The sequence below is a fragment of the Pseudorasbora parva genome, chromosome 19 (genome assembly GCF_024679245.1).
Source record: "Pseudorasbora parva isolate DD20220531a chromosome 19, ASM2467924v1, whole genome shotgun sequence".
Lineage (NCBI taxonomy): Eukaryota > Metazoa > Chordata > Actinopteri > Cypriniformes > Gobionidae > Pseudorasbora > Pseudorasbora parva.
The window spans coordinates 19,441,671-19,466,792 of NC_090190.1; the positions used below are offsets into that span (position 1 = coordinate 19,441,671).

Genomic DNA, 25,122 nt, shown 5'->3' on the forward strand with positions numbered 1-25,122 from the left:
CTTAATTATGCAGAACCTTAAGGCTTTATATAACGTAAACGAATGAGTTATAAAAAAATTCACCCCCCTCAGAGTTGTCATGAAGATCAAAATTAGCCTTATAAGCCAAAACCACAATTTGTACCAGGCTGTAAAAATGTTTTTTTCTGCTTTAAAGTTGAGAATTTTAACATGGGGCTCAATGAGATTCTGCTCCCTTCTGGAGCCTGTCCCTAGAGGCCAGTTGAGGAATTACAGTTTACATTACTTCCGTATTGGCTTCAAGAGAGATCGCGGGAGGTTGCCGCTTGATTATAAGTAGGCGAATTGGGACGCAGCATATGAGTCTAGCGGCACCTTCTGGTCATTCATGTTGAACTGAGCTTCAGCCAAGCCTGCATCAGCACGCACTCCTGTAAATAACAGAAGCCTCCGCGCCTCGATCGCCCCCAGGTGGTTGGTCCCATAGATATTTTTTTTACGGTCTATGATATGTATACTGTAAATAAATAAATTTCTCTTAAAGTCTGATACAAATTTAAATATTATGTATGTTACACCCCGCCCCCACCCCGAAAACTGCTCAAAATAAACGTCGCAAATAAATAGTGTTGATTGTTTTTGTTCAGGCATCAGGGTGTCCCGATGAACCATGACGCAGTAATGTCAGGTCCTTTTTCACAGCGCAGGAAATTGAAAGTAAAAATCACTTCAGATCCACTGCAATTCATCTAAATTTATCATCTGACTTAGACATAAATATTTCAAAATGTTCATTTCGGCGGGGGATGTTGTTCCATCTTTTAAAGGCTTTACGTTGATAATGGTAAGTAAAGAATTTGCCTTCATAGTATATATTAGCTTCATCATCATCACACAAACACATGCTGCAGTTATCAAACAATTAACTTAGCTGCGTTATAATTGTTTCTCTTGTGCATAGCCTGCAGTATCTGTTGGAAACGTGGGTCAGCTCGCCGTGGATCTCCTCATCTCAACATTAAATATGCCCAGAGTGGGATACTTCCACACAGACTGTCTGATTCCCATGGTTGGGAACAACCCGTATGCCACATCCACTGAGGATGCTGCCCAGCTCAGCACTAGCGCAGAGGGTAATGATAACTTTGAATTCCAGAGAATCAACTTTTCTTACACGGTAGCTGATGTTTTGAATGTGTTTACTTTGTGCAGTTTACTCACACAGTGACTTAAAGCTGGCTGTCCTACAGATAAGAACACCCATCGTCCAGGTTAGTGGTTTGATTTTTATAAAAGTTTACACTTTATTTGGAGGTGTACAATTTAGTCGACCGATATAGAGAATTTCAATTTTTTGAGATGCCACAGACCCAATCCTAAAATGTAAAGGAAGCTATATATTTTCACATATAAAGACCTCATTAATGCTGTGAAAAAAATTGTAAATGTATATATTTGTAAAATATTTAGTTTCTATTTTTACATTTGTTTTTTTGTTTTTGTTTTTTTGTCTATTTAAAGGGATAGTTCACCTAAAAATGAAAATTGTCAGTTTACTTACCTTCAAGTGGTTCCAAACCTGTAAGAGTTTCTTTTTTCTTTTTCTCACAAAAGAAGATATTTTAAAGAATATAGGTAACTACCAGATAGTTGACGGTTACGGTAGTCATTGACTTGCATAGTAGGGGAGAAAATAGTTTGAAAGTCAATGCCCACCATTAGCTGTCTGGTTACCAACATTATTTAAAATATCTTTAATGTTCAACAGAAGAAAGAAACTTGTAGTTTTGGAACAATATCAGGGTGAGTAAATGATGGCAATTTTTTGGGGGGGTAACTATCCTTTTTAAATCAAATTATTACATGAAAATTATATATTTATTTGTTTAAATCAAATAAATTTATTTAATATATTTTAATATTTAATTTGTATTTGTATTCATCAAATTTGTTTAATTGATCAACAATGACAGTAAACTTATGCAGATGGGTGCTGTCAAAAAAGTCCTGATATATCAGTCGCCCACAAATAATTGTTTTAAGTTTCAGTTGCACATGACTTTTTGCTGTTTACTGTTTATCTCAGACAAAGTTCAGATCATTCCGAAAGCTGATTGTTTCCTGGATCAAGAGTAGTGGATTCCTCAAAAGTGTGCTGCTGTCCAGCAGTCACGCTTATCAGAGAGACGACCAACAGCTTCATGGGTAATGAAATAGTGAGGAGAAATAGATAGATAAAATGTAAATAAAGGCTGAGTATTTGCAGCACACAAAATTGTATAAATGTCATTGTATTAGCAAGTTAATTTTCTTATCTTTAATATAATTGTATTAGATAATTATCAAACCTCATGGCATGTACTGCATTTTAAGGTAGCACACAAGACCACTAATGATAAAACAATATACTATACAAAACTGTGCCTCAAACTTTAGTAGGTGATTCTTTACACTTATGTGAACAATTTACTTAACTTCAGACATCCACAACATCAAGTCACCAAAACATCAGATGATTCAAATATTTTGTATCAGTAATATTGAAATGCTTGTGTTGCTGATGTTCACGTCTTCTTGCTGAGCAGCACTCCTCTACGGTACCTGCTGAGCCCGTCTCTGCAGAAGGAGGAGGGCCAAACGGTGGAGGAGCTGGGCTGGAGGGAGATGGAGAGAATCAGCATGTTCCCTGGGATCTCTGACTCAGAGCAGCGGCTCTATATTCCTGGAGGAGGAGTGACCAAAGCCCTTTACACAGACTGGTAAAAACGGTCATAAATAAAAAAAATGATAAAATCTACAAATGTGAATTCGGCCAATGGAGATTTGTTTTGTCTTGTCAGCTGCACAGAGGACATCCCTATGGCAGTAGTGCTGATCTTCTGCTCAGAAGGGGACAACATCCCTGATGCTTTTGCTCTCATTAACCATCTTAATGACTGGCTCCATTTGCTGGAAAAACCTGTAAGTGTGTAAGAAAATATAGTAAATCTGAATAATGGTAATGAAAAAAAACAGGGCATCTGCAGGTTGTTTAAAATACAAGTTAAGTCATTTTAAGACCCTTTTGAAGACCTACACAATTACATTTAATACCATATGAGTGGAGTAGGGAAAATTCTATGGAGAAGCATACAATTACTGTAGAAACCACAATATAAACAACTTTACAGTTTAAATATGATGTAGGGCGGTAGACGTAGCTTGAGTTTCGGTGACCAACTAAAGAGCAGAGTATAGAGCAAAACCGCTATGTTCTCACAGAAACTAGCATATTCTTACACAAATGCATAAAACTTTTACTAATCCGAATGTATTGGTCTGTAAGAATAATATCCTTTACATCTAGGATGATTTAAGGGTGAGTAAATAATGGGATAATTTTTTAATTTTCATTTTTGGGTGACCTATCCCTTTAAGCCCAGTTCAGGAATAGCACTTCTTAGAGTACGAAGGGAGGATGTTTCAGCCGCGACGTCAAAGTACTCTCAGAAGTGCTATTCCGCCTTACTTTATAGTTCTCCTTTTTAATCCTCTTAGAAAAGCGCGTTTTATTTTATGTCACCATAGTTGGTAGTTCAACTATTTGTGTAACTGTATTTGAACAGGGAAAGCGTGTTTGGTCGCTTCTAACTTGATCTCCGTTTAGTACCATAGTGAATGAACTGGGCTTAGTGGGCTAAGCTAAATGCTATCAGATCGTCACCGTGCGTCAGAGATAATAAGTGCACGCACTGAGACGAGAGAGGTATGTATGTATGTATCAACTTGTCTTAGTTAAGGGAATAACATAGTTTAATATAAAAAAGCAGTGTCACCGCCCGTCAGAGCGATTAAGTGCACGCACTGAGACGAGAGAGGTATGTATTGAGTTAAGGGAATAACAGTTTAATATGAAAAAGTATCCCTTTAAAAAAAATAAAAAACGCAGATCAGGAAGTTTGGCCGACTACGGCAAAATTGATATTTATGTTCTCGGCATGACCCAAGGAATCTATAGGCTTTATGCCAGACGTCACATGTACAAACATCAGTCCCTCCAGGATTTCGTGATGTTAACGCAACTTCAACAAATCCCCGTGAATTCATTGCGACTCGCAATTATGACCAATCACCACAACTTTTCTTCAACTTTGACCAATCAACGCGGTCTCCTGCTAAGCGGCGTCATACGTCAGCAAACTATATTTATATTTTGCTCCCAAGTCCGTGTTTCTCACACATTTCGTGTGAATCGCGGCACAGTTCACACAACAGGCGCACTCACACAACATACCGCCATTTCAAAAACTCTATTTATATTCTTAAAGGTGCCCTAGAATGAAAAATGTAATTAACCTTGCCATAGTGAAATAATAAGAGTTCAGTACATGGACATCACATACTGTGAGTCTCAAACACAATTGCCTGCTACTTCTTATGTAAATCTCGTAAATCAAAAACACCACTGAAAAAAGTGCTTCTCAACATAAACCCAACCGTGACACAAGCGTTGGGGATCATTTATATGCACACCCCCAGCATTTGCATCTGTCCAAACATGTGCATTGTTAGGCGGAAATGACGAAGCCGAATCATCAAACAACACTTGAGGATAGCAAAAATGGCTCTCATGATGTTTAGGCTGTGCAGGGGGCTGTTGTCATATGTCAACAGTCATGGTTGAGGTTTATTATAATCGGATACCACAACAAATCATTTGTTTGTTGGCCCATTTCAAGCAAGCTTCGCTCAGCATCTTAAACTGAAGAAAGGGGCAACATTCCTGCAAGCAGTAAGTAGTGCTTTATCCACTTATTGACTAGCTGTTTAAACAATCTCTGAATAAATTAAAAGTTTCTTAGAGAGGCCGCATTGTCTAGATGATGCAAAATGCTAGTACAGTAACAATTGGAAACTCCAAGTACCATACAAAACTAAATGGTGTCTAATGACAGGTTAATATTATTTTGTATTACAAAATACAACCATAGATACCGTTTACTCAATCCTTCTTGCAAACGTCACCTTTTCCACCATATAAGTTAAAACGATAGTCAATGGAGATTGCTGAAGTGCAGCTTACTTGTTTATTGGTGTTTTCATATCATTCGCGCATGAGAGGGAGCTCTCTTGCACATGGTTGCAAGATTGGACATGCTTACGTAAAAAAAACGGAAAAAGCTCTTTTTGGGGGATTTAATTACTGAAATCTGGCAACCGCATGAATGCTAGATCTTTCTCGTGTGCGGATGACCTGAAAACACCAATAAACAAGTAAGCCTCATTTCAGCAATCTCCATTTGAGATGTTTTGCTTAAAGTGTCATTCAGTCGGTCTGTGTTCTGTCAGGACGGTCAGGACTCACAAGCCGCTTTACTGAACTGCTGTGAGCTGCTGAAATAAGCCAATCAGAGCAGAGCTCAACAATTATTATTCATGACCCTTCCAAATAAGGCAAAAACAGAGCATTAGATCCTAGGGACAATTTATAGGGTTGCAAATGGACCGTTAAAACTGTATCTGGACAATCTTTGCCCTTAAATAATGGGTCCTGCACACTGTGCGATTTTTCAAAATCCTTTGCGAATGTCCCTTGTCAGACTGTACGAACATGATCGCCATGTCACACTGTAAGATCTCAGTTGACATTAATGTCAGACTGCACTATAGTGAAGGCGCGCTAAAAACGGACGCGCGCAAGAAAACTCACCCGGAGTTCATATCATTAATGAATGACGCGTTCGGTGATGGTGAGCTGCATTACACGCGGGACTGAAATGCTGGCTACAAACAAATCTCTAGCTCTCGTTTTGGTCATAGTTTGTCTTGAAAAACGGAGATATTTGACTGTCGTCGTAGGAGAAGTCACACTGCAGGATTCTGTGTCAAATCTTCTGACACTGCCAGAATTTCGTCTGAGGTAAAATTTGATCGCAGCGCTCATTAATCGGCTGCCGGTGAACATGTCAAACTAACGACCAAAGACGTCAGATTTTAGCCTAGGATCTGAGGAATCTTTTAGGATTTGCTAAATTTGTCTCAGACGGCCAAATCGTGGCCAAAATCGCACAGTGTGCACCCGGCTTAAGCCACATACCCTCTATGTAGACAACAATTTAACATATTGTTTCAACTCATTCTAGGGCACATTTAAAATGAGAGAAATCACTACTTATTCAGAATTTTTAAGCTTAGGCTTAAGAGACATGACCAAGTTCTTTGAAAAACATCTATGACCTTTAATACATGTCTAGTCTTCATGCTGTATTATTGATTATCATTGAATATGGTTTTACTAATAATAAAAATACATTTGCAAAACTATTCAATGAATATATATATATATATATAGCTCTGGAAAAAAATGAAGAGACCACTTCTTGACATTGAGAAATCCATCTTAATTTTCCATCTCAAATCTTATTTTTTTCCTGAGCTTTATATATCCATTACCTAGAGATATAATTATACAAAATTCAGAAAGTTGTCAAAACGCAGGACATCTAACAGAACATAAGTTGTTTGTTTTACAGCATTATGTGCCTTTTTTTATTATTATTAATGAAATATCAATTTTCATCTTTGTAACAGAAGACAAGATACAGAGTAAAACTCACATGTATAACGGATTGTCGCCTCATAAATAGTCCTGTGGTGGAACAAGCAATGCTATATAGAAATGTATTGTTAGCATCTTAGTTTTATTTTATTAGTTCAGTAGCTAATTGTTAACTCAACTAATTTAATGTAAAGAGCTATAATTACTAATTAAATATAGTAAATGTATAGATTAGAATTGCCATAGACTAAAGATTTTTCTAGCCAATTCATTCAAGCAATTAGTCGACTAATCTCACATTTATATTTCTGTTGAAATACTGGGTGCATGGAGGAATATAACTTTTTTCGGCAAAAGTAGGCTAATAATAGCCCTACTGTATATATGTCTTTAAAAAATAAAGAGGTAAACTTAATAAACAAGTGTTTTCTAAATCAGTGTCAGCTGCAGACATATCTCCATACATCTCTGCTTTCGATTCGCTTAATTTGTTGTATTTTACTGTCTTTAAATTTTGCCTTTTTATAAGGTTACTAAAGGTTAGTTTTGTTCTCCTTATCAATATCCTTTTTAATTTGTAATGATTTAATGATTCAAATAAATTATGAGGGTGTTTCATGCTAGCAGCTAGGCGAGCATTATATTGTGTGTGCAAAGTGAGCACATTTGTCTCTGAAGTAAAGGTTGGACTACAATAGAGCAGAAGGTGAACAGTGTTTTCTTTGGGACATGGTAAGTCCCTTTGGGGTGCACTTTAGGCTTTTTCACTTTGTAAACCTATAACAAACAAAAAAGATATTATAACACAATAAAGAACAGGGAAAAGGCAAAAAAAAAAAAAAGCCTAATATGAGCACTTTCAGTAAAAATGTATCTACCTTTGCCGTTTAAACCTATAAAACAATTGCCGAAAAACATTGCAACTTTCATTGCAACTTTTAAGAAAAGTGGCCGCAACATCAGGCATTTTAGGCCTCAACAATCACAAAAAAGGTCTGTGAAATCCTGGAGGGACTGAAACATGACTGATGTCGCAATTGAATCGTCTTAAGCCAAATTTGGACAGTTGGTGGCACTAGAGGGATGGAGTTAGACTCAAATTTCTTCACAATCTTAACGGTTGCAAACCTTCGCCGCTTGGCCCCTAATAAACCTCACATCGCAGCCTTCAAACTTATTTTAAAGAACAGGGATGATACACAGCTTATACTGATTTTGAATGTCAATTAGATTCTTGTCGACAAACCAATAAACATTTACAACAGTTTGCTGCGTAAAAATATGGGTCGATTTTTGCATTGGTCTGAACAAAAACAGCAGAATGCAAATGAGTTCTCTGCCAGTAAGGCAACAGTTTGCAGGTATCATATAAACACCATAAAAGTAAACAATTCATCAACAGTTGACCATAAATGTGGATTATTCATTGATCACAAACCACAAGGTTGGAGAAAGTGGTCATGACGTAGTTGCATAGTTCCTGTTTTTTCTGTAACCAAATTTTAGACTTCCTGAAATAATAATGACTTTCTTTATACCATTTAACAGATTTAAGACTTTTTATGGCCTTAACTTTGATTAAACTTAGTTTAAGACTTATGGGGAACTGGAAAAATGTACAGCACTATTGGATAGAATGTCTAAACTTATTGTTAAGTGTGGCATATTACCTTAGGATGTAGTTGCTGAATTTCAGAAGTGAAATTATATAGCTATTTTACTATTTGTTAATGGTGACGTTTTCCTCTTAGACGCAGGGCTCAGTGCAGTGGCGGGTTCCTCCCTCATGGAGACTGCTGTTCGGCAGTGGGATCCCACCTCTTCTCTTCTGAAGCATGGTTGAAACATCCCGCTTGCGCCTGGATATGCTTTTTACAACTCTGCTGAACTGCTGGTGTGACCGCTTAAAACGTGAATCTGAGAATCACTATTGAGCTGTCAAACTGCACAAAGTGATAAATACACATTTTGCTTGTATATAAGTGAAATAGTACAGAAATAATAACCTGTAACATTATTTTTTTCCAAATTGAGTGTCCTGTTGTTTTTTTCTTATAATGCTTGTCATGCTGATACTTTGTTTTCATCTCTCTCCCCCCACCAGTTGATGACAGAATAGATCTGGCTCTCTGCCACTTGAGTTTCCCAGCAGTGTAGCAGTTCTTGTAATGTGACGTAGCTTTAAACCTGCTGTGACCAGTTTTGTGAGACTCTTTTTCTTCTGGGAAGAAAGTGAAAACATTTAAAGCCCTTTTTTTCATAGTTTGACCATGTGTTCATTGTTGGTGTACCGAGAATCACTATGTTAAAAGAGTCAAGTCATGTCCCATCATCACCAATCTATTTGGTTAGGGCTTAATCTAACAAAAATGGCCAAGCAATATCCAGGTCATATACTACTGGTGTGGGGGCAGGAAATGTTTTGCTTTATACTATACTATACTATACTATACTGTGGGGACACAACAATTATGATCCAAGTTATTCAACTAAATATACAAATACAATTAATTAATTAGATCTTATATAATTCTATAAACTATAATTGTCAAAATTTTAAAATTCAAATTTTATTGCAATATTTTCCTGTTTAACACTGTTAAGTGTGCATTGAAACAATCGTCATTGTAAAAACGCTATATAAATAAAGTTGATTGATTGACTAATATATATATACAGTCTTGTTCAAAATAATAGCAGTACAATGTGACTAACCAGAATAATCAAGGTTTTTAGTATATTTTTTATTGCTACGTGGCAAACAAGTTACCAGTAGGTTCAGTAGATTCTCAGAAAACAAACAAGACCCAGCATTCATGATATGCACGCTCTTAAGGCTGTGCAATTGGGCAATTAGTTGAAAGGGGTGTGTTCAAAAAAATAGCAGTGTCTACCTTTGACTGTACAAACTCAAAACTATTTTGTACAAACATTTTTTTTTCCTGGGATTTAGCAATCCTGTGAATCACTAGATCATACTTCCGGTGCGCTGCTCAGCGGCGCACTGCGCTTCACTATCCTATGTTTATGACTTGTTTGTTTTGTTTAAATGTTCACTGTCCGGTGTCTGGTTAAGGACCTGTAAAAGTGGAAAGATGAAGGCACGGGAAAATGCACTCTTGATCTGTATTCTGGGGATAATTGGCCTCTGTGGACTATGTTTGGGGATGCAATTACCAACTGCATGTGGAACCTCATTATGCGGCGTCACACTGCCGTCTGCACGCACGTACAGCCGGGAGACGTTGCTGGAGTTAAACTTAAAGACTACTCAAGGGATGTTAACAGGCCAATTCAAAGATTTGCTAGAGAATATTCCACGCGAGCTGATAAGAACGAAACGAAAGAAAAGAGGAAAAAGAGGTGGAATTCGGAGTCGACTGCGAAGGAGATTTACTCGGCCACCGCTGCCATCTATTGTCTTCAGTAATCTGCGTTCTCTGAGTAACAAAGTGGATATGATAAGATCGCACACAAGGTACTGTAATGAATTTCGTGAAGCATCTCTGCTCTGCTTCACAGAAAGTTGGCTGCAGTCTACAATGCCTGACTCACTTTTTGAGGTTCCTGGATTCACATTAGTTCGCGCTGATAGAGACAAAATCTCGGGTAAAAGCAAAGGAGGTGGCATCTGTGTGTATATAAACGATAAATGGTGCCGAGCGTATTCAGTAAAATATAAAATATGTGACTCTAACGTTGAAATTCTTGGCATGACTTTAAGACCTTTTTATCTGCCAAGAGAATTTGGTTGTATTTTGCTGTTCGCGGTATACGTTCCGCCCAGCGGTAAACCATCTCAGGCAGCCAGCCTGATAGCGGATTATATTCACGAACTACAGCTACACTATTCAGATGCACCCGTGATTGTGCTAGGTGATTTAAACCAGTGCAAATTGGAGACTTTTTTGCCGGGATTTGAACAGTATGTAAAGACTCAAACAAGACATAATAATATCCTTGATAAGTGCTTTGTGAATGTTAAGGATGCTTATGTGTCAAAGAGTATGCCACCAATTTTAAACTCTGACCACAATGTGGTACATATGACTCCTGTGTACAAGACCAAACTTAAAAAAAGCAAACCAGAAAAGAAAGTGATTAGACTGTGGTCGAATGAAAGTGTGCAACAACTGAAAGCTTGTTTCGACTGGACAAATTGGGACATTTTTGAAGATGGCTCACTCGATGAAAGAACTACAGTGTTAAACGACTATATTAACTTCTGTGTGGAGCTGGTCATACCCACTAAAGAAATTAAAGTGTATCCAAATAATAAGTCATATGTGACCAAGGATATTAAAGAAGTTATTAATTTAAGGAAATTAGCTTTTAAGAATAAGGATATCAGCGCACTTAAACAAACAGAAAGAGAGTTAAAAACTAAATTAAAGGAAACAAAAGAAGTTCATAAGAGGCGTTTGGAGGAAGCCTTTAAGACTAGTAATACTAAAAAGGTTTGGGATATTATGAAATCAATGACTGGTTTGGTCTCCTCAAACAAATTAATTGTAACTGATAATGAACTTTGTTTTGGGAATGAACTGAACAGCTTTTTTACCAGATTTGAAGATAAATATGACAATACTGAGGACATAAGAGATACAATTCCAGCATTATTGGACAGAATTGTTATTGAAGTTGAGGAAGTTAGAAAAATGTTTTTGTCTATTAATACAAAAAAAGCAGTTGGTCCAGATGGATGTAGTGCAGGTCTGCTAAAGAATTTTGCACATGAGTTGGCTCCGGTGTGGCAACCAGTATTTCAAACTTCAGTAGACACACTTACTGTACCTGTGATATGGAAAACCGCTTGCATAAAACCATTACCTAAAATTTCCTGTCCAAGAGAACATAAAGATTATAGACCAATAGCCCTTACCTCAGTGATTGGAAAATGTCTAGAAAGAATATTGCTCCAGCATTTAGTTCTGATGGTTAAAGATAAATTAGATCCCTGGCAATTTGCCTATAAGAAAGGCTGTAGTACTGAAGATGCAGTGGCTGCTTTAGTGCATATCATCTCTAAACATTTAGATAAACCGAAAACAACCGTAAGAACTGTATTTATGGATTTTTCATCTGCCTTCAACACAATACAGGTTGACATACTGGTGTCAAAACTTGTACAGTTGAGTGTAAATCCATACCTAATTCACTGGTATATATCTTTTCTCACTAAGAGAGTTCAAAGAGTCAAAGTAAATAAAACAATGTCATCTGCTATCACAACTAATGTCGGAGTACCACAAGGCTGTGTAAGTTCAGCCGTACTTTTTACCTTGTATACAGATGACTGTCGTACGGACATGTTAAATCAGTATTTGTTAAAGTATTCTGATGATACTGTTTTAATATCTGTGTTGAATAACTGTGACAGTCCTGATTTTCATCAACAGGGTGTGACTAAACTGATAGAGTGGTGCGAGAATAATGCTCTTGTCATTAATACGAGTAAAACGGAGGAGATTATATTTTGTCCAACATCTGACACTCAATTAATGCCTGTTTTTATCCATAATGAAGAAATCAGACAGGTTAAAGGATATAAGTATTTAGGAGTTATGATTGATGAGATGTTATCCTGGAAAGATCATATTGACTCTCTCTGTAAAAGAACCAAGCAGAGAATTTATTTTCTTCGTCGTCTTAGGTCATTTGGAGTAAGAAAACAGATTCTTCTGCTGTTCTTTAGGTCCGTTATAATGAGTATACTGCAATACTGCAACTCTATCTGGTATAGGAGTCTGTCAGTTAAGTCAAAAACAAAGTTGTTTAATCAGATAAAAATCTGTTCAAAAATTGTAGGTCAGCCCCTTGAGAAGCTTTATGATTCAGCTTATTATAAAAACTTGTTAAGGCTGGCTAATAATATGGTTTCTGACCCTAAGCATGTCCTACATAATGAATTTGAATTGTTACCATCAAATCGGAGGTATAGAGTCCCAAGATTTAACAAAGTGAGGCTGAAACACTCTTTTGTGTATCAGGCTACCTTAGAGTTGAATAAATCACTTAGGTAAAAATTCACAGTATGGAGAAGGTGGATTAAGTGTATGTCGATGTTTAATGTATGTGTGTTGCTGTAAACATAGATACTGTTGTGCAAGAAAAATTTCAGACTTGTCTGACAATAAAGTATATATCATATCATATCATATCATATCATAAACTAATATTTAGTTGTATGACCACAGTTTTTTAAAACTGCTTGACATCTGTGTGGCATGGAGTCAACCAACTTGTGGCACCTCTCAGCTGTTATTCCACTCCATGATTCTTTAACAACATTCCACAATTCATTCACATTTCTTGGTTTTGCTTCAGAAACAGCATTTTTGATATCACCCCACAAGTTCTCAATTGGATTAAGGTCTGGAGATTGGGCTGGCCACTCCATAACATTAATTTTGTTGGTTTGGAACCAGGACTTTGCCCGTTTACTAGTGTGTTTTGGGTCATTGTCTTGTTGAAACAACCGTTTCAAGGGCATGTCCTCTTCAGCATAGGGCAACATGACCTCTTCAAGTATTTTAACATATGCAAACTGATCCATGATCCCTGGTATGCGATAAATAGGCCCAACACCATAGTAGGAGAAACATGCCCATATCATGATGCTTGCACCTCCATGCTTCACTGTCTTCACTGTGTACTGTGGCTTGAATTCAGAGTTTGGGGGTAGTCTCACAAACTGCCTGTGGCCCTTGGACCCAAAAAGAACAATTTTACTCTCATCAGTCCACAAAATGTTCCTCCATTTCTCTTTAGGCCAGTTGATGTGTTCTTTGGCAAATTGTAACCTCTTCTGCACATGCCTTTTTTTTAACAGAGGGACTTTGCGGGGGATTCTTGAAAATAGATTAGCTTCACACAGACGTCTTCTAACTGTCACAGTACTTACAGGTAACTCCAGACTGTCTTTGATCATCCTGGAGGTGATCATTTGCTGAGTCTTTGCCATTCTGGTTATTCTTCTATCCATTTTGATGGTTGTCTTCCGTTTTCTTCCACGTCTCTCTGGTTTTGCTCTCCATTTTAAGGCATTGGAGATCATTTTAGCTGAACAGCCTATCATTTTTTGCACCTCTTTATAGGTTTTCCCCTCTCTAATCAACTTTTTAATCAAAGTACGCTGTTCTTCTGAACAATGTCTTGAACGACCCATTTTCCTCAGCTTTCAAATGCATGTTCAACAAGTGTTGGCTTCATCCTTAAATAGGGGCCACCTGATTCACACCTGTTTCTTCACAAAATTGATGACCTCAGTGATTGAATGCCACACTGCTATTTTTTTGAACACACCCCTTTCAACTAATTCAACTAATTGCCCAATTGCACAGCCTTAAGAGCGTGCAGATCATGAATGCTGGGTCTCATTTGTTTTCTGAGAATCTACTGAACCTACTGGTAACTTGTTTGCCACGTAGCAATAAAAAAAATATACGAAAAACCTTGATTATTCTGGTTAGTCACATTGTACTGCTATTATTTTGAACAAGACTGTATACTCACCTAAAGGATTATTAGGAACACTATACTAATACTGTCTTTGACCCCCTTTTGCCTTCAGAACTGCCTTTATTCTACGTGGCATTGATTCAACAAGGTGCTGAAAGCATTCTTTAGAAATGTTGGCCCATATTGATAGGATAGCATCTTGCAGTTGATGGAGATTTGTGGGATGCACATCCAAGGCACGAAGCTCCTGTTCCACCACATCCCAAAGATGCTCTATTGGGTTGAGATCTGGTGACTGTGAGGGCCATTTTAGTACAGTGAACTCATTGTCATGTTCAAGAAAACAATGTGAAATGATTCAAGCTTTGTGACAAGGTGCATTATCCTGCTGGAAGCAGCCATTAGAGGATGGGTACATGGTGGTCATAAAGGGATGGACATGGTCAGAAACAATGCTCAGGTAGGTCGTGGCAAATGATGCCCAATTGGCACTAATGGGCCCCAAGTGTGCCAAGAAAACATCCCCCACACCATTACACCACCACCAGCAGCCTGCAGTGGTAACAAGGCACGATGGTTCCATGTTCTCATTCTGTTTACGCCAAATTCTGACTCTACCATCTGAATGTCTCAACAGAAATCGAGACTCATCAGACCAGGCAAAATTTTTCCAGTCTTCAACTGTCCAATTCTGGTGAGCTTGTCCAAATTATAGCCACTTTTTTATCTATTTGTAGTGGAGATGAGTACGCGGTGGGTTGTTCTGCTGTTGTAGCCCATCCGCCTCAAGGTTGTGCGTGTCGTGGCTCCACAAATGCTTTGCTGCATACCTCGGCTGTAACGAGTGGTTATTTCAGTCAAAGTTGCTCTTCTTTCAGCTTGAATCAGTTGGCCCATTCTCCTCTGACCTCTAGCATCAACAAGGCATTTTCGCCCACAGGACTGACGCATACTGGATGTTTTTCCCTCATTCTTCACCATTCTCTCACACCATTCTTTGTAAACCCTAGAAATGGTTGTGCGTGAAAATCCCAGTAACTGAGCAGAAATACTCATAATTAAGCATAGTATAGTCCCTAATTATTTCCTGTAATGCGAGTCATTTTCGATGACTCTTCACAAAATATTTTACTGAAATTCATTTTTATTTTTATTTTTGATTAAGTAATAACAATTACAATTTCCCACATTACAATATTAAGAATTGAAAGGGATAGCTCAACTAATTGTCACAATTCACTCACCCTCATGTTGTTCTAAACTTTACAAGTTTCTTTCTTCTGTTGAACACAAGATATTTTGAAGAATGTTGGTAATCAAACCAGAGAAAGTTAACTGTAGGCATTGACTTTAAAACTTTTTTCTACTATGGAAGTCAATGGCAACAGACAAAGGTTTATTTACCAACATTCTTCTTTCTTTTGTGTTCAGAAAAAATAAACTCGTACGGGTTTAGAACAACATGAGGGTTGAGTAAATGACAATTACATTTTTTAGGTGAACTATACCTTTAAGGGGGAAATATGCTTAATTTGTAATGAAAATGTAAGCATGTGAAAGCTCAATGGTCTTAAAAAGGCTACATTTTTATTTTAGGATTTATTACATTTCTTCATGAGATTTTCCCTCACACCAAACACAAAATGATCTACCAGTAAGGGAAAAGAAGGAATATCAGGGTAAAATATGTCCAGTATAAACAGGTATATTTAAATGAGCCACTTTAGCTGGGTGGTTGACGGCTTGAAAAAAGTGAATGAAGCAACGCATCGTTACAGAAACTAAATGATAGAAGTTTTATTCATGGATCCTACTCTTTAATAAAGAAAAGTAAGACTCTTCAACGTCAGACACTGCTGGTTTGTTCTGTTTGTTTTAACCAAATGCAATGTCTGGTCATTTTGTACATTGTTTTTTGTTTTTTTTACATCTCATAAGGTACACTATGTACACAATGTGAGCACTCTTAAGACGTCATCTAACAATCTCACAAACTGGATTTGAGCATTCAGCCCTGTAGATATGATAGGAAATTTCAAGTAATTTCATATAAAAAATAGAGCATTTCATTTTGCCTCTGAAAAAAAGTTGTCTAAAAATACAATGTGTGAACAGCATTAGAAATGTGTAGACCTATTTCAGACCCTGCTGCTTTTTCCAACAACAAAAAAGCAAAATAAAAAAGACAAAATAGGTCCAACAAAATTAAAATCCAAACCATGGCGATGCGCTGTCCTCTTGATATTATTATTGAGTTTCATCCACTTATATAGTGCTGGTGTGTGCTGTTGTTCAGGGTGGAGAAACCTTCTTGAAGAGTTCATGCTGTAAACGGCTTTTAAAAACATTGGGGAGAATTATGGGATGGAGATCTCTTGCTGAGGTTGCCATGGAGTTAGGAGTCACTGGTTGTTCTCGCTCTGTCAATACAAATCACAGGATGCAAAGTCAAATGTGTACCATTTCAAAATCACTATGTTAAAAAGGGTTTCTTCACCCAAAAATGAAAATGAAACATTTACTCAACCTTATTTTGTTCTAACCCTGCATGACTTTCTTCTATGGAACACAAAGGAGAACATAAGCAGAGATCTTCTTGTTCCCTAATGGGAAATTCCAAAAATGTAAGAACTGAAGAAATAACTGAAGCAATTTTTATGATCAACTAGAAAACAAATATAATTGCCTTTTTTTTGTGGAATTCGGGCTGGGATTTGCCATCCACCTAATGATTCAAATCTTTACAATGCAATTTAAAAATGATTCCCTTTAAAGTTGTACTAAAACATGCATCCTTTGACTTGCAAATAGAATAGTGCAAGCAGGTTTTATAACCCAGTATTAGGCTGCAATTACACTGTCACAAAAAATCATATCAGAATTTGTCGCACACGTATAAACACAAAAAATCCAAAAGAGATCCTAAATTTTCGAATCCATTCAGAGCATCCGATATCTGGACATCTGACCTACGTCTATACGCACATATCTGATTCCCCATAGAATTCCACCACAAGGCAAATGCGACATATTTTGTCCACAAAGATAGTTTTTCAATGTCATAATATGAAGCAGGTGTGCCTCTATGCACTTGCACTAAAACTCTGCTTTTTTATTGAAGTGGAAACTTTATGGGTACCGTATTTTCCGTATCTGCACACTCAAACATTCAGAAGCACAGGAACTGACCTGTGTATTTTATAAATTTAATGGCTTTGCTACTGAAAGCTACATTGTTTTAGCCTAGAAATCTAGACGCACCCTAGCGGCAGCAAATTTAATCTGCCCGCAAGTGTCGTCTAGGAGCTCTTAATACCCTTCTGAGCTGTATTCCCCTAACTCTTGCCAGGCCAATCACATAGTGTATAGAGTCGGCGGGCGGGGCCATAATGACGACAGCCGAGTTGCGTTTGCATGCTTCTAGTAAACACAGAAACTGGCGAACGGCGGCGGTCTTTCGAATCAGCTTTGACCGCGATTCTGGAAGACTTGGAGTTAAGCTTTTCTCTGAGAAAAGAACGGCACTGAAGTCATTCTTAAAAAGGGAAATGTGTTCGGGGTTTTGCTGACCGGATACGGCTAATGTTTAATCTATCAACAAGCTCTGTTTCACCTTCGTTGCTCTGGTTGGTGGTAGCGCTATCCTATCGCGTGCAGAGGGAGTTTGAAAGACAACCGTTTATCCCGCCCCTTGGATTGAGCCCTTTCAATGGTGAGTTTCCAGACCAAACATCTTGATGTGGGTCTGGCTTGTCAGGCTAACATTGTTTCTCACCAACGCGGTGATAACTTTAGCTGTTTATGTAATTAAATTCACAGCTTCACCATTACACAGGCCGTGTTTACACCTGATATTAAAATGCGTTTTGGTCGATTGCACCACAAGTAGATGAGGGATACATTCTCGTTTACACCTGGTGTTTTAATCCATCTCTTTTGTCCACTTTCAACCACTTCTGTCCTGATTTCTTTGAGGGGAGACTATGGGCAGGTAAATGTATGTATTTTTTCAGATCCTTCAATCTAATGGATGAAATAAGCTCACGTAATTTAAATAGGAACGCTAAAGGAGACAACGGGAAAGCATATGGGAGAGCAGCAGCTTTTGTTTCTGTTCTGCCAGTCGCAAGACCACGCTGTGAGTGCGTGTTAGAAATGAGTGGTGAGAGAACATTGTGCTTGTTATTTTCTTTGTCTATAATCCAAACTTGGTTCGTCAGCCGACATTTTAAATCTCGTCTGGCTAACGCATTTCCCATAATCTTTACGCGTTAGGTCAGTAGACGGAGATTAGGTTTTAATCTTTAGTCTTTTGTGGCTATTCGGACGCATTTGACCACATGAGTGTCTACACTATAAAAGCAATCTGGTCTAATGTGTTTTGGTCTAAGTGGTTGAAAGTGGACATGCTCATAACATTATAAAAGCCATTTATATTTAGAGTTGTCCACTTGTGATCCAATCGACCAAAACCTTAAACCAAGTGTAAACAGGGTCACGGAAACGGTCACATAATCACTCACATAATCTCTTTCTTTCTTTCTTTCTTTCTTTCTTTCTTTCTTTCTTTCTTTCTTTCTTTCTTTCTTTCTTTCTCTTTCTTTCTTTCTTTCATTAACTCATTCAAACCAATGTAATCTTTCTCTGTTACATTAGAATTCTAGAGCTAACAAACCGTAGATAAAATAACAAACGTAAATTATAAATAATTTTCATAGCATGGCTATACAAAAACCTGAGGGTCAATCATGTCACATAGTAAAATTATCAAAGATTAATTTTTTGGCAGTGTAAAAGCAGCCTTAGAGGTGTAAATGAAATGTAAATTAAATACGACATCAGACCGACATTAATATTTCGTATGCATTCTGCGGCTAACTTTCAAACGTGTTCCATGATAAAAAAATGATTGTGTAAATACATTTTCTGCAGCATCTGTGCTTGCATGAGTAAATGACCATTTTCATTTTTTGGGTGAACCCTTTTAAGTGGAAAATTCAATGTATGCAATATCTGCCACTGATTAACAGTCTATTAGGAAATAATAGGTAGTTAATATCCCACCATGCAGCAGGGGCATTAACAACCAATAAGGACCAAGCTCTTATTACTGAGACAAAATTACGTTCAATATTGATATATTGTTCTCTACTCCTTATTCACCCCTTTGCCTTCAGTGATTAAAAAGTTTCTACATGTTATGATGGGTGAGTTTAGACCAGGGGTTCAACCTTTTTGACTCCAAGGTTCCCTTTTGTCAGACAATTCGTCCGAAGGCCCTCCTATAGGAGCTGATATGTACAGTGCATCCGGAAAGTATTCACAGTGCTTCACTTCTTCCACATTTTATGTTAAAGCCTTATTCCAAAATAAATTAAATTCATTAAATTCACTCAATTCTACAAGCAATACCCTATAATGACAACGTGAATGAATAAATCTTTGCAAATGTATTAAAAAAAGTACAATATTTTCCCGACTATATATATCAAATTTAATTCATACTGACTGACTAGAATAAACATATAGCCGCGAGAGGGCGCTCTATGCTCCTCCTGTTGCCTACCCCAGAAAAAAATAACTGAAAACAGAAAAAAAACCTCTTAACTGAAATATTAACTTAAAGACAACAACTTAGAAAGACAGAACACAAACAAAATGCTCCATAAAGAAAATCTTATTCTGCAAAATACATGTAGTAAAATAGCATGTAGTAAAATATGCAGCGGAGAATGATTCACACAGCGTTCGTCTCGTGCGGCTGAGCCTCTCCTGGCAGAGAGTTCAAGCGTCTGTGGACTCGTTCCTTCAGCTCTGGCCATCTTGTTTTCAGTCCGCAAGTAGCTTTCTTCTTTTTCTTCATTACAGTTAAAGTTACCTCTGCTTTTTGCCAGTCCCTTACAAGTTTCTCACTCACTTCAAACTTTCTTTCTTCAGCACGGTTATTTACAGTGAGCGGGCACGAGCGAGTGCACGTGCGCGGCTCCCGCTCTGCCCTAATGCGACTTATAGTCCAGTGCGACTTATGTTTTTTTCCTCTTCACAAGCCATTTTTTGACTGATGCGACTTATACTCCGGAGCAACTTATAGTCTGGAAAATATGGTACATAAGTATTTACAGCTTTTGCTGAATACTTTGTTGAAGCAACTTCGGCACCAATTACAGCCCAAGTCTTTTTGAGTACGATGCTAAAAGCTTGGCACTTTTTTGGGGGGCAGTTTCTCCCATTCTTATTTGCAGGACCTCTCATGCTCCATCAGGTTGAATGGGGAGCATCGGTGCACAGACATTTTCAGATCTCTCCAGAGATGTTCAATCAGGTTCAAGTCTGGGGTCTGGCTGGGTCACTCAAGGACATTCACAGAGTTGTCCCGAAGCCACTCCTGTTATCTTGGCTGTGTGCTTAGGGTCGTTGTCCTGTTGGAAGTTGAACCTTCGCCCCAGTCTGAGGTACAGAGCACACTGGAGCAGGTTTTCATCAAGGATGTCTTTGTACATTGCTGAATTCATATTTTCCTTAATCCTGACTAGTCTCCCAGTTCCTGCCACTGAAAACACATCCCCCACAGCATGATGCTGCCACCACCATGGTTAACTGTAGAGATGGCCAGGTGATGAGCGGTGCCTGGTTTCCTCCAGACATGATGCTTGCCATTCAGGCCAAAGAGTTCAATCTTTGTTTCATCAGAACAAAGAATTGTATTTCTTGTGTTGAGTCCTTTCGGTGCCTATTGGCAAACTCCAGGAAGCCTTTTACTGAGGAGTGGCTTCCATATGGCTACTCTACCATACTGGCCTAGTTGGTGGAGTGTTGCAGAGATGGTTGATTTTCTGGAAGGTTCTCCTCTCTCCACAGAGAAACACTGGAGCTCTGTCAGAGTAACCATCAGGTTTTTGGTCACTAAGGCCCTTCTTCCCTGTTTTGCCAGGTGGCCAGCTCTAGGAAGAGTCCTGGTGGTTCCAAACTTCTTCCATTTACTGATGACGGCCACTGTGCTCACTGGGACCTTAAATCTCAGATCTGTGCCTCGAGTCCTGTATCAGAGGTCTACAGGCAATTCCTTGGACTTCATTCCCTGGTTTGTGCTCTATGCACTGTTAACTGTGGGACCTTATATAGACAGGTGTGTGAATTTACCACATGTGGACTTCAATCAAGTTGTAGAAACATCTCAAGGATGATCAGTGGAAACAGGAGCAAGTGAGCCCAATTTTGAGTGTCATGGCAAAGGTTGTGACACTTGTGATTTTTTTATTTTTTTTATTTGTGAAGATTTCAAACAAACTTCTTTCACACTGTCATTATAAGGTATAGAGTTGAGGGAAAATAATAATAAATTTAATCAATTTTGGAATGAGGCTGTGATATAAAATGTGTAAAGTGAAGCACTATGAATACTTTCCGGAGGCACTTTTGTTGTAATAAATAAGTCTAAATGATGTTAGTTTATTGTTGTACAACTTTATTTTTAGTGTTAAAGCATTTTAATTAAGATTGCATTAGTATAAAACTACATTTGTATAATGTAGACAAAAAAAAAAAAAAACATTTCAAGGAAAATTGTCCCCTGGTTGAGAACCACTGTTTTAGACTATTTTGTCAATCTTTATCCATCTGACTAATACAAATATTTATCCATCCAGTGACAAATATTTAATGGCTTGGGGGGTGAAGGAAATCATGTTATGCATGCATACGTTTTGGTCAGACTCAGAATGGCAGAATAAAACAAATAAATACACAGTACATAAAAAATAAAGAAATAAATCTACTTTAGTGACACACTTAACCAAGCAAAACACACACTTGGCTCAATCTGCAGAAACATACCAGTGTTCCACGCAAACCACACGCCCACAAATGTTTCACAATTGGATAATTATTGCTCTGAGGCTGTGCTGAAAACTAAAGAACTCTGCCACATTTCAATATAGCAGAACCATCAGCTTTAGGTTTTACAAATGTATGCCCCTCAAAAGATTTGAAAAAAGACTTAAAGGCACAATATGTAATGTTTCAGCATTAAAAATATAAAAGATCACTATATCTATGTTATATATTTTTTAAAGTTGTGTGTTTACATTATCCCGACAGTTCCAATTAACTTTTAAAGCCAGAGAAATTAATATTTTAATTCGAAGACACGGACCGTGTCTGTATTTCCGTTATGTCGCCCGTCTTTGACGTCATTATCCACGTTTGCGTCTTGCTTCCTGCGGAACTCGGCGGAACCATAGATATCTATGGGCGGAACCGCCAAACTCAAAGAGGAACACTGACAGACAGTATAAGGGGAACCCCCGTATAAAAAAGTCTGTATGATAATGGATCATGACTACTCTTTGCCTGTACGTTTTGCCAGCTCAAAAAAGCGCAAACGTAAGGGTAAAAAAAATGACCCGAGAAGATTTTGGGACAGTAGAAGAAGCAAGAGACGTGTAAACCTTGGAGAAGCCTTTGAAAGATGGCGAAATCTTCGTGACAAGCTCGGACTGCAGAGAGATGCTGATCTCGCTTGCGTTTTAATAAACAGGTCATTTAAGTAACCATTCAGCTAACATAATAATCATATAATCATAACATGCTGTATGTTTGCATATTGCATAGCGATCTTGACCACATTGAGACGTGTTTAGCTGAATACGTATACATTTTGTATTGTATCGGCTTTTCAAACAGGCGGATTCTGTGTTTTTGGAGACTGAAACAGCTATTTTTTTTAAAACTGATTCAAAAGTATATTTCTATCCGTATATTTGGTGACACGATGATGTCATGTGTAAAACGCAGATGGACTAGCTATTATTGGTTTTATATGTAGCTGGAGAAAGTAACGTTAGCTTCATAAGGTAATATGCCACTATCTTGGTCAATTAAGGTGACCGTCACTTTTATCATATGTTAATACTAGCTACATATAATATTGATTTAATAATGATCTACTTATTCATACATCTCTGAGTTCCAAAATAAATGTTTATTAGAATGATTGATGAACGTGGGGAGCGACACAGCGCGTTCCAATGAACAACGTATTGCTGGTGCTGGTTCTCTCATTTACTATGTTTTATGTTGGTAATGATAAACTAAATTGAAATTTATTTCCTTATTGAACAGTTGATATACAGAATGTTCGACAATCGCGGATGCCATGTCAATATATCTATAATTTGAGTAACTCAAATTATGATGCGCGGTTAATATGTCAACATAGCCAACCAACTTATAGGTATGTTGACATAGCGACCGCCCGCACAACATTCTGTCTCGCACATTAGCTAACGTTACTGATAAGTTTGTTAAGTAACGGTAGCTTGCTGCTATTTCATTAGATTGACATTACATAAAGTGAAAAGCCGTAACTAAACTTAACAATAATAGAGATGTAATATAACAATCAATTACCTTGTCAGTGAACATGTTTTCTGCTGGAGATGCCAGATTCGCTGGTTGACAGTGGCAATAATGACAACAACTCCCATGAGCCCACGCACTTTCCCGACGTCATTAAAGTACGTCTGTTGTTATTATTTTGAATGAGTGACCCCTAGTGGCCAAAAGTTGCATACTGCACGTTTAAATTAGCTGTTGCAAACACAATTTAAAGCTCATTCAATTAGAGAAAGCAAACATCTAAACCTGAGGGAAAAAAAGCCAAAACATCACACCATGCTGAAGCTCAGTCTTAAAATGCCAACAGCCACGGCCATAAGAACAGCAGCAAGCTCCAAACCAGCATGTCACAGCACACAAGGCTCATGTCTGGCTCTCACGTACAGCCTGAGGATTTTGAGGAGCCCGGTCAAGCTTGTATTTACAAAAATCCTGCAGATGCGCCATTTGCTGCCTCATTGGGGAGGTTTCCCAACAGGGCAGCACTCGCTGTGTCACGTACAGCAAATACACCCCAGACTGAAACCATAATATAAGACAAGCCTCAACACAACGCTGACCTGACCCAAAACCCATATCATATGTAACATATGACCTCCTAACACTTCAAAATCTAAAAATGTAAGTAAGAATTAAGTTAACTAAACAAAATTAAAAACTTGTTTTCAAAGTGTCTTGTATTTTTGCATTTCCCCCCAAATTATCACTAGTGTTTGTAAAACAAAGTCTCACTTTAACATGCAAGATATATTTTAAATGCATTAAAAAATTGTAAAGTACAGCTCATAGTAGTATTTGATATACTGAAATTAATTTTATCAGACATACAAAAACATTGTATAGCAGTGTATTACAGTAATGAGCATTTAGGGGGAAATCTGTTAATATCAATGCAATTTTTTTTTTTAAATAGGCGATCAGATTACCTCAGTCTATCCCACTAGCCCATAAAATTCTGAAATCCTGCCTTCTTCTATCAGAGATCTGTCATACTCACCAATTATGATAATTTATGATCTTGTACAGAATAAATAATCCAAAAATAATTTGCTATCATATTGGCCCCATCTATACAATTATATTATAATTATGATATATTATATTAAGATATTATTAATATAATACTATTAACAATGATCAGTAAGATCTGGCACATTAAAAAAGCACACAAAATCACCACTCATCTCTCTCCTGGGCAGATGCCACATATCAAACAGAGTAAAGAACAGCTGTACACTGATCCGCACTGGTGTGACTGTGCTGCTTCTGCAGGTGCTGTTAAATCACAATACAACATATTTTGCAGAAAGCAAGATACACACGCATATCCTAGTGGCATGAGTCTGCAAATGGCTTGGTCTCTGAATGCCCCAAAAGACTTAATATTAAATTAAAGTCTAGTAAGGCACCAGCATCTGAGATGCTAGATACCAAATGACATTATCAGAACTGAGTGGGTTGAAGGATCTGTGGGATTATTATATGACATTACATACAGAAGATCATCATACATGTTGAAATAATTCAGTGAGTCAGTGAAGAGTAGAGCAAAATAATAATGAAAAAAACAAAACAAAAAAACATTTCTTCCAGACAGACATTTTCACCTTTTTCTTTTCTTATCAGGGTCGATGATCCTGGGTTTTGTCTGTTTCTGAGTCTTCTGCGTGGGGTTGGACATTTTCTCATCTCTTGGTCTTTTGTGACCACTGAAGAGAGAAAAGAGGGAATATAACATGACAATGTGGTATTTTAACAAGGTACCA

The 25,122-nt window shown here is 37.7% G+C and overlaps 2 protein-coding genes across 4 annotated transcripts in view; one reads left to right on the forward strand and one right to left on the reverse strand.

The window, feature by feature from the left end:
• The first annotated feature begins 626 nt into the window (after positions 1-626).
• Positions 627-8,528, forward strand: psmg2 (proteasome (prosome, macropain) assembly chaperone 2). Its single transcript, XM_067425461.1, has 7 exons — positions 627-805; positions 923-1,094; positions 1,174-1,232; positions 2,048-2,166; positions 2,547-2,720; positions 2,802-2,922; positions 8,251-8,528. Exons 1-7 carry the CDS (start codon positions 749-751, stop codon positions 8,329-8,331), a joined length of 783 nt encoding a protein of 260 aa, XP_067281562.1. The 5' UTR covers positions 627-748; the 3' UTR covers positions 8,332-8,528.
• Positions 8,529-15,732: 7,204 nt separating this feature from the next.
• The window catches only part of ptpn2b (protein tyrosine phosphatase non-receptor type 2b), a 50,304-nt gene continuing 40,914 nt past the window's right edge, over positions 15,733-25,122 (reverse strand). Inside the window, exons 9-11 of one of the 3 annotated variants that reach the window (XM_067425001.1) lie at positions 24,964-25,065; positions 16,488-16,519; positions 15,733-16,380 (exon numbers count right to left, since the gene is read on the reverse strand). In XM_067425001.1, the coding sequence (XP_067281102.1) occupies positions 16,489-16,519; positions 24,964-25,065 (133 nt within the window). In that variant the 3' untranslated portion in view covers positions 15,733-16,380; position 16,488. Of the gene's footprint in view, positions 16,381-16,487; positions 16,564-24,963; positions 25,066-25,122 lie in introns of all 3 variants that reach the window. The other 2 variants (XM_067425000.1, XM_067425004.1) reach the window with 2 other exon arrangements.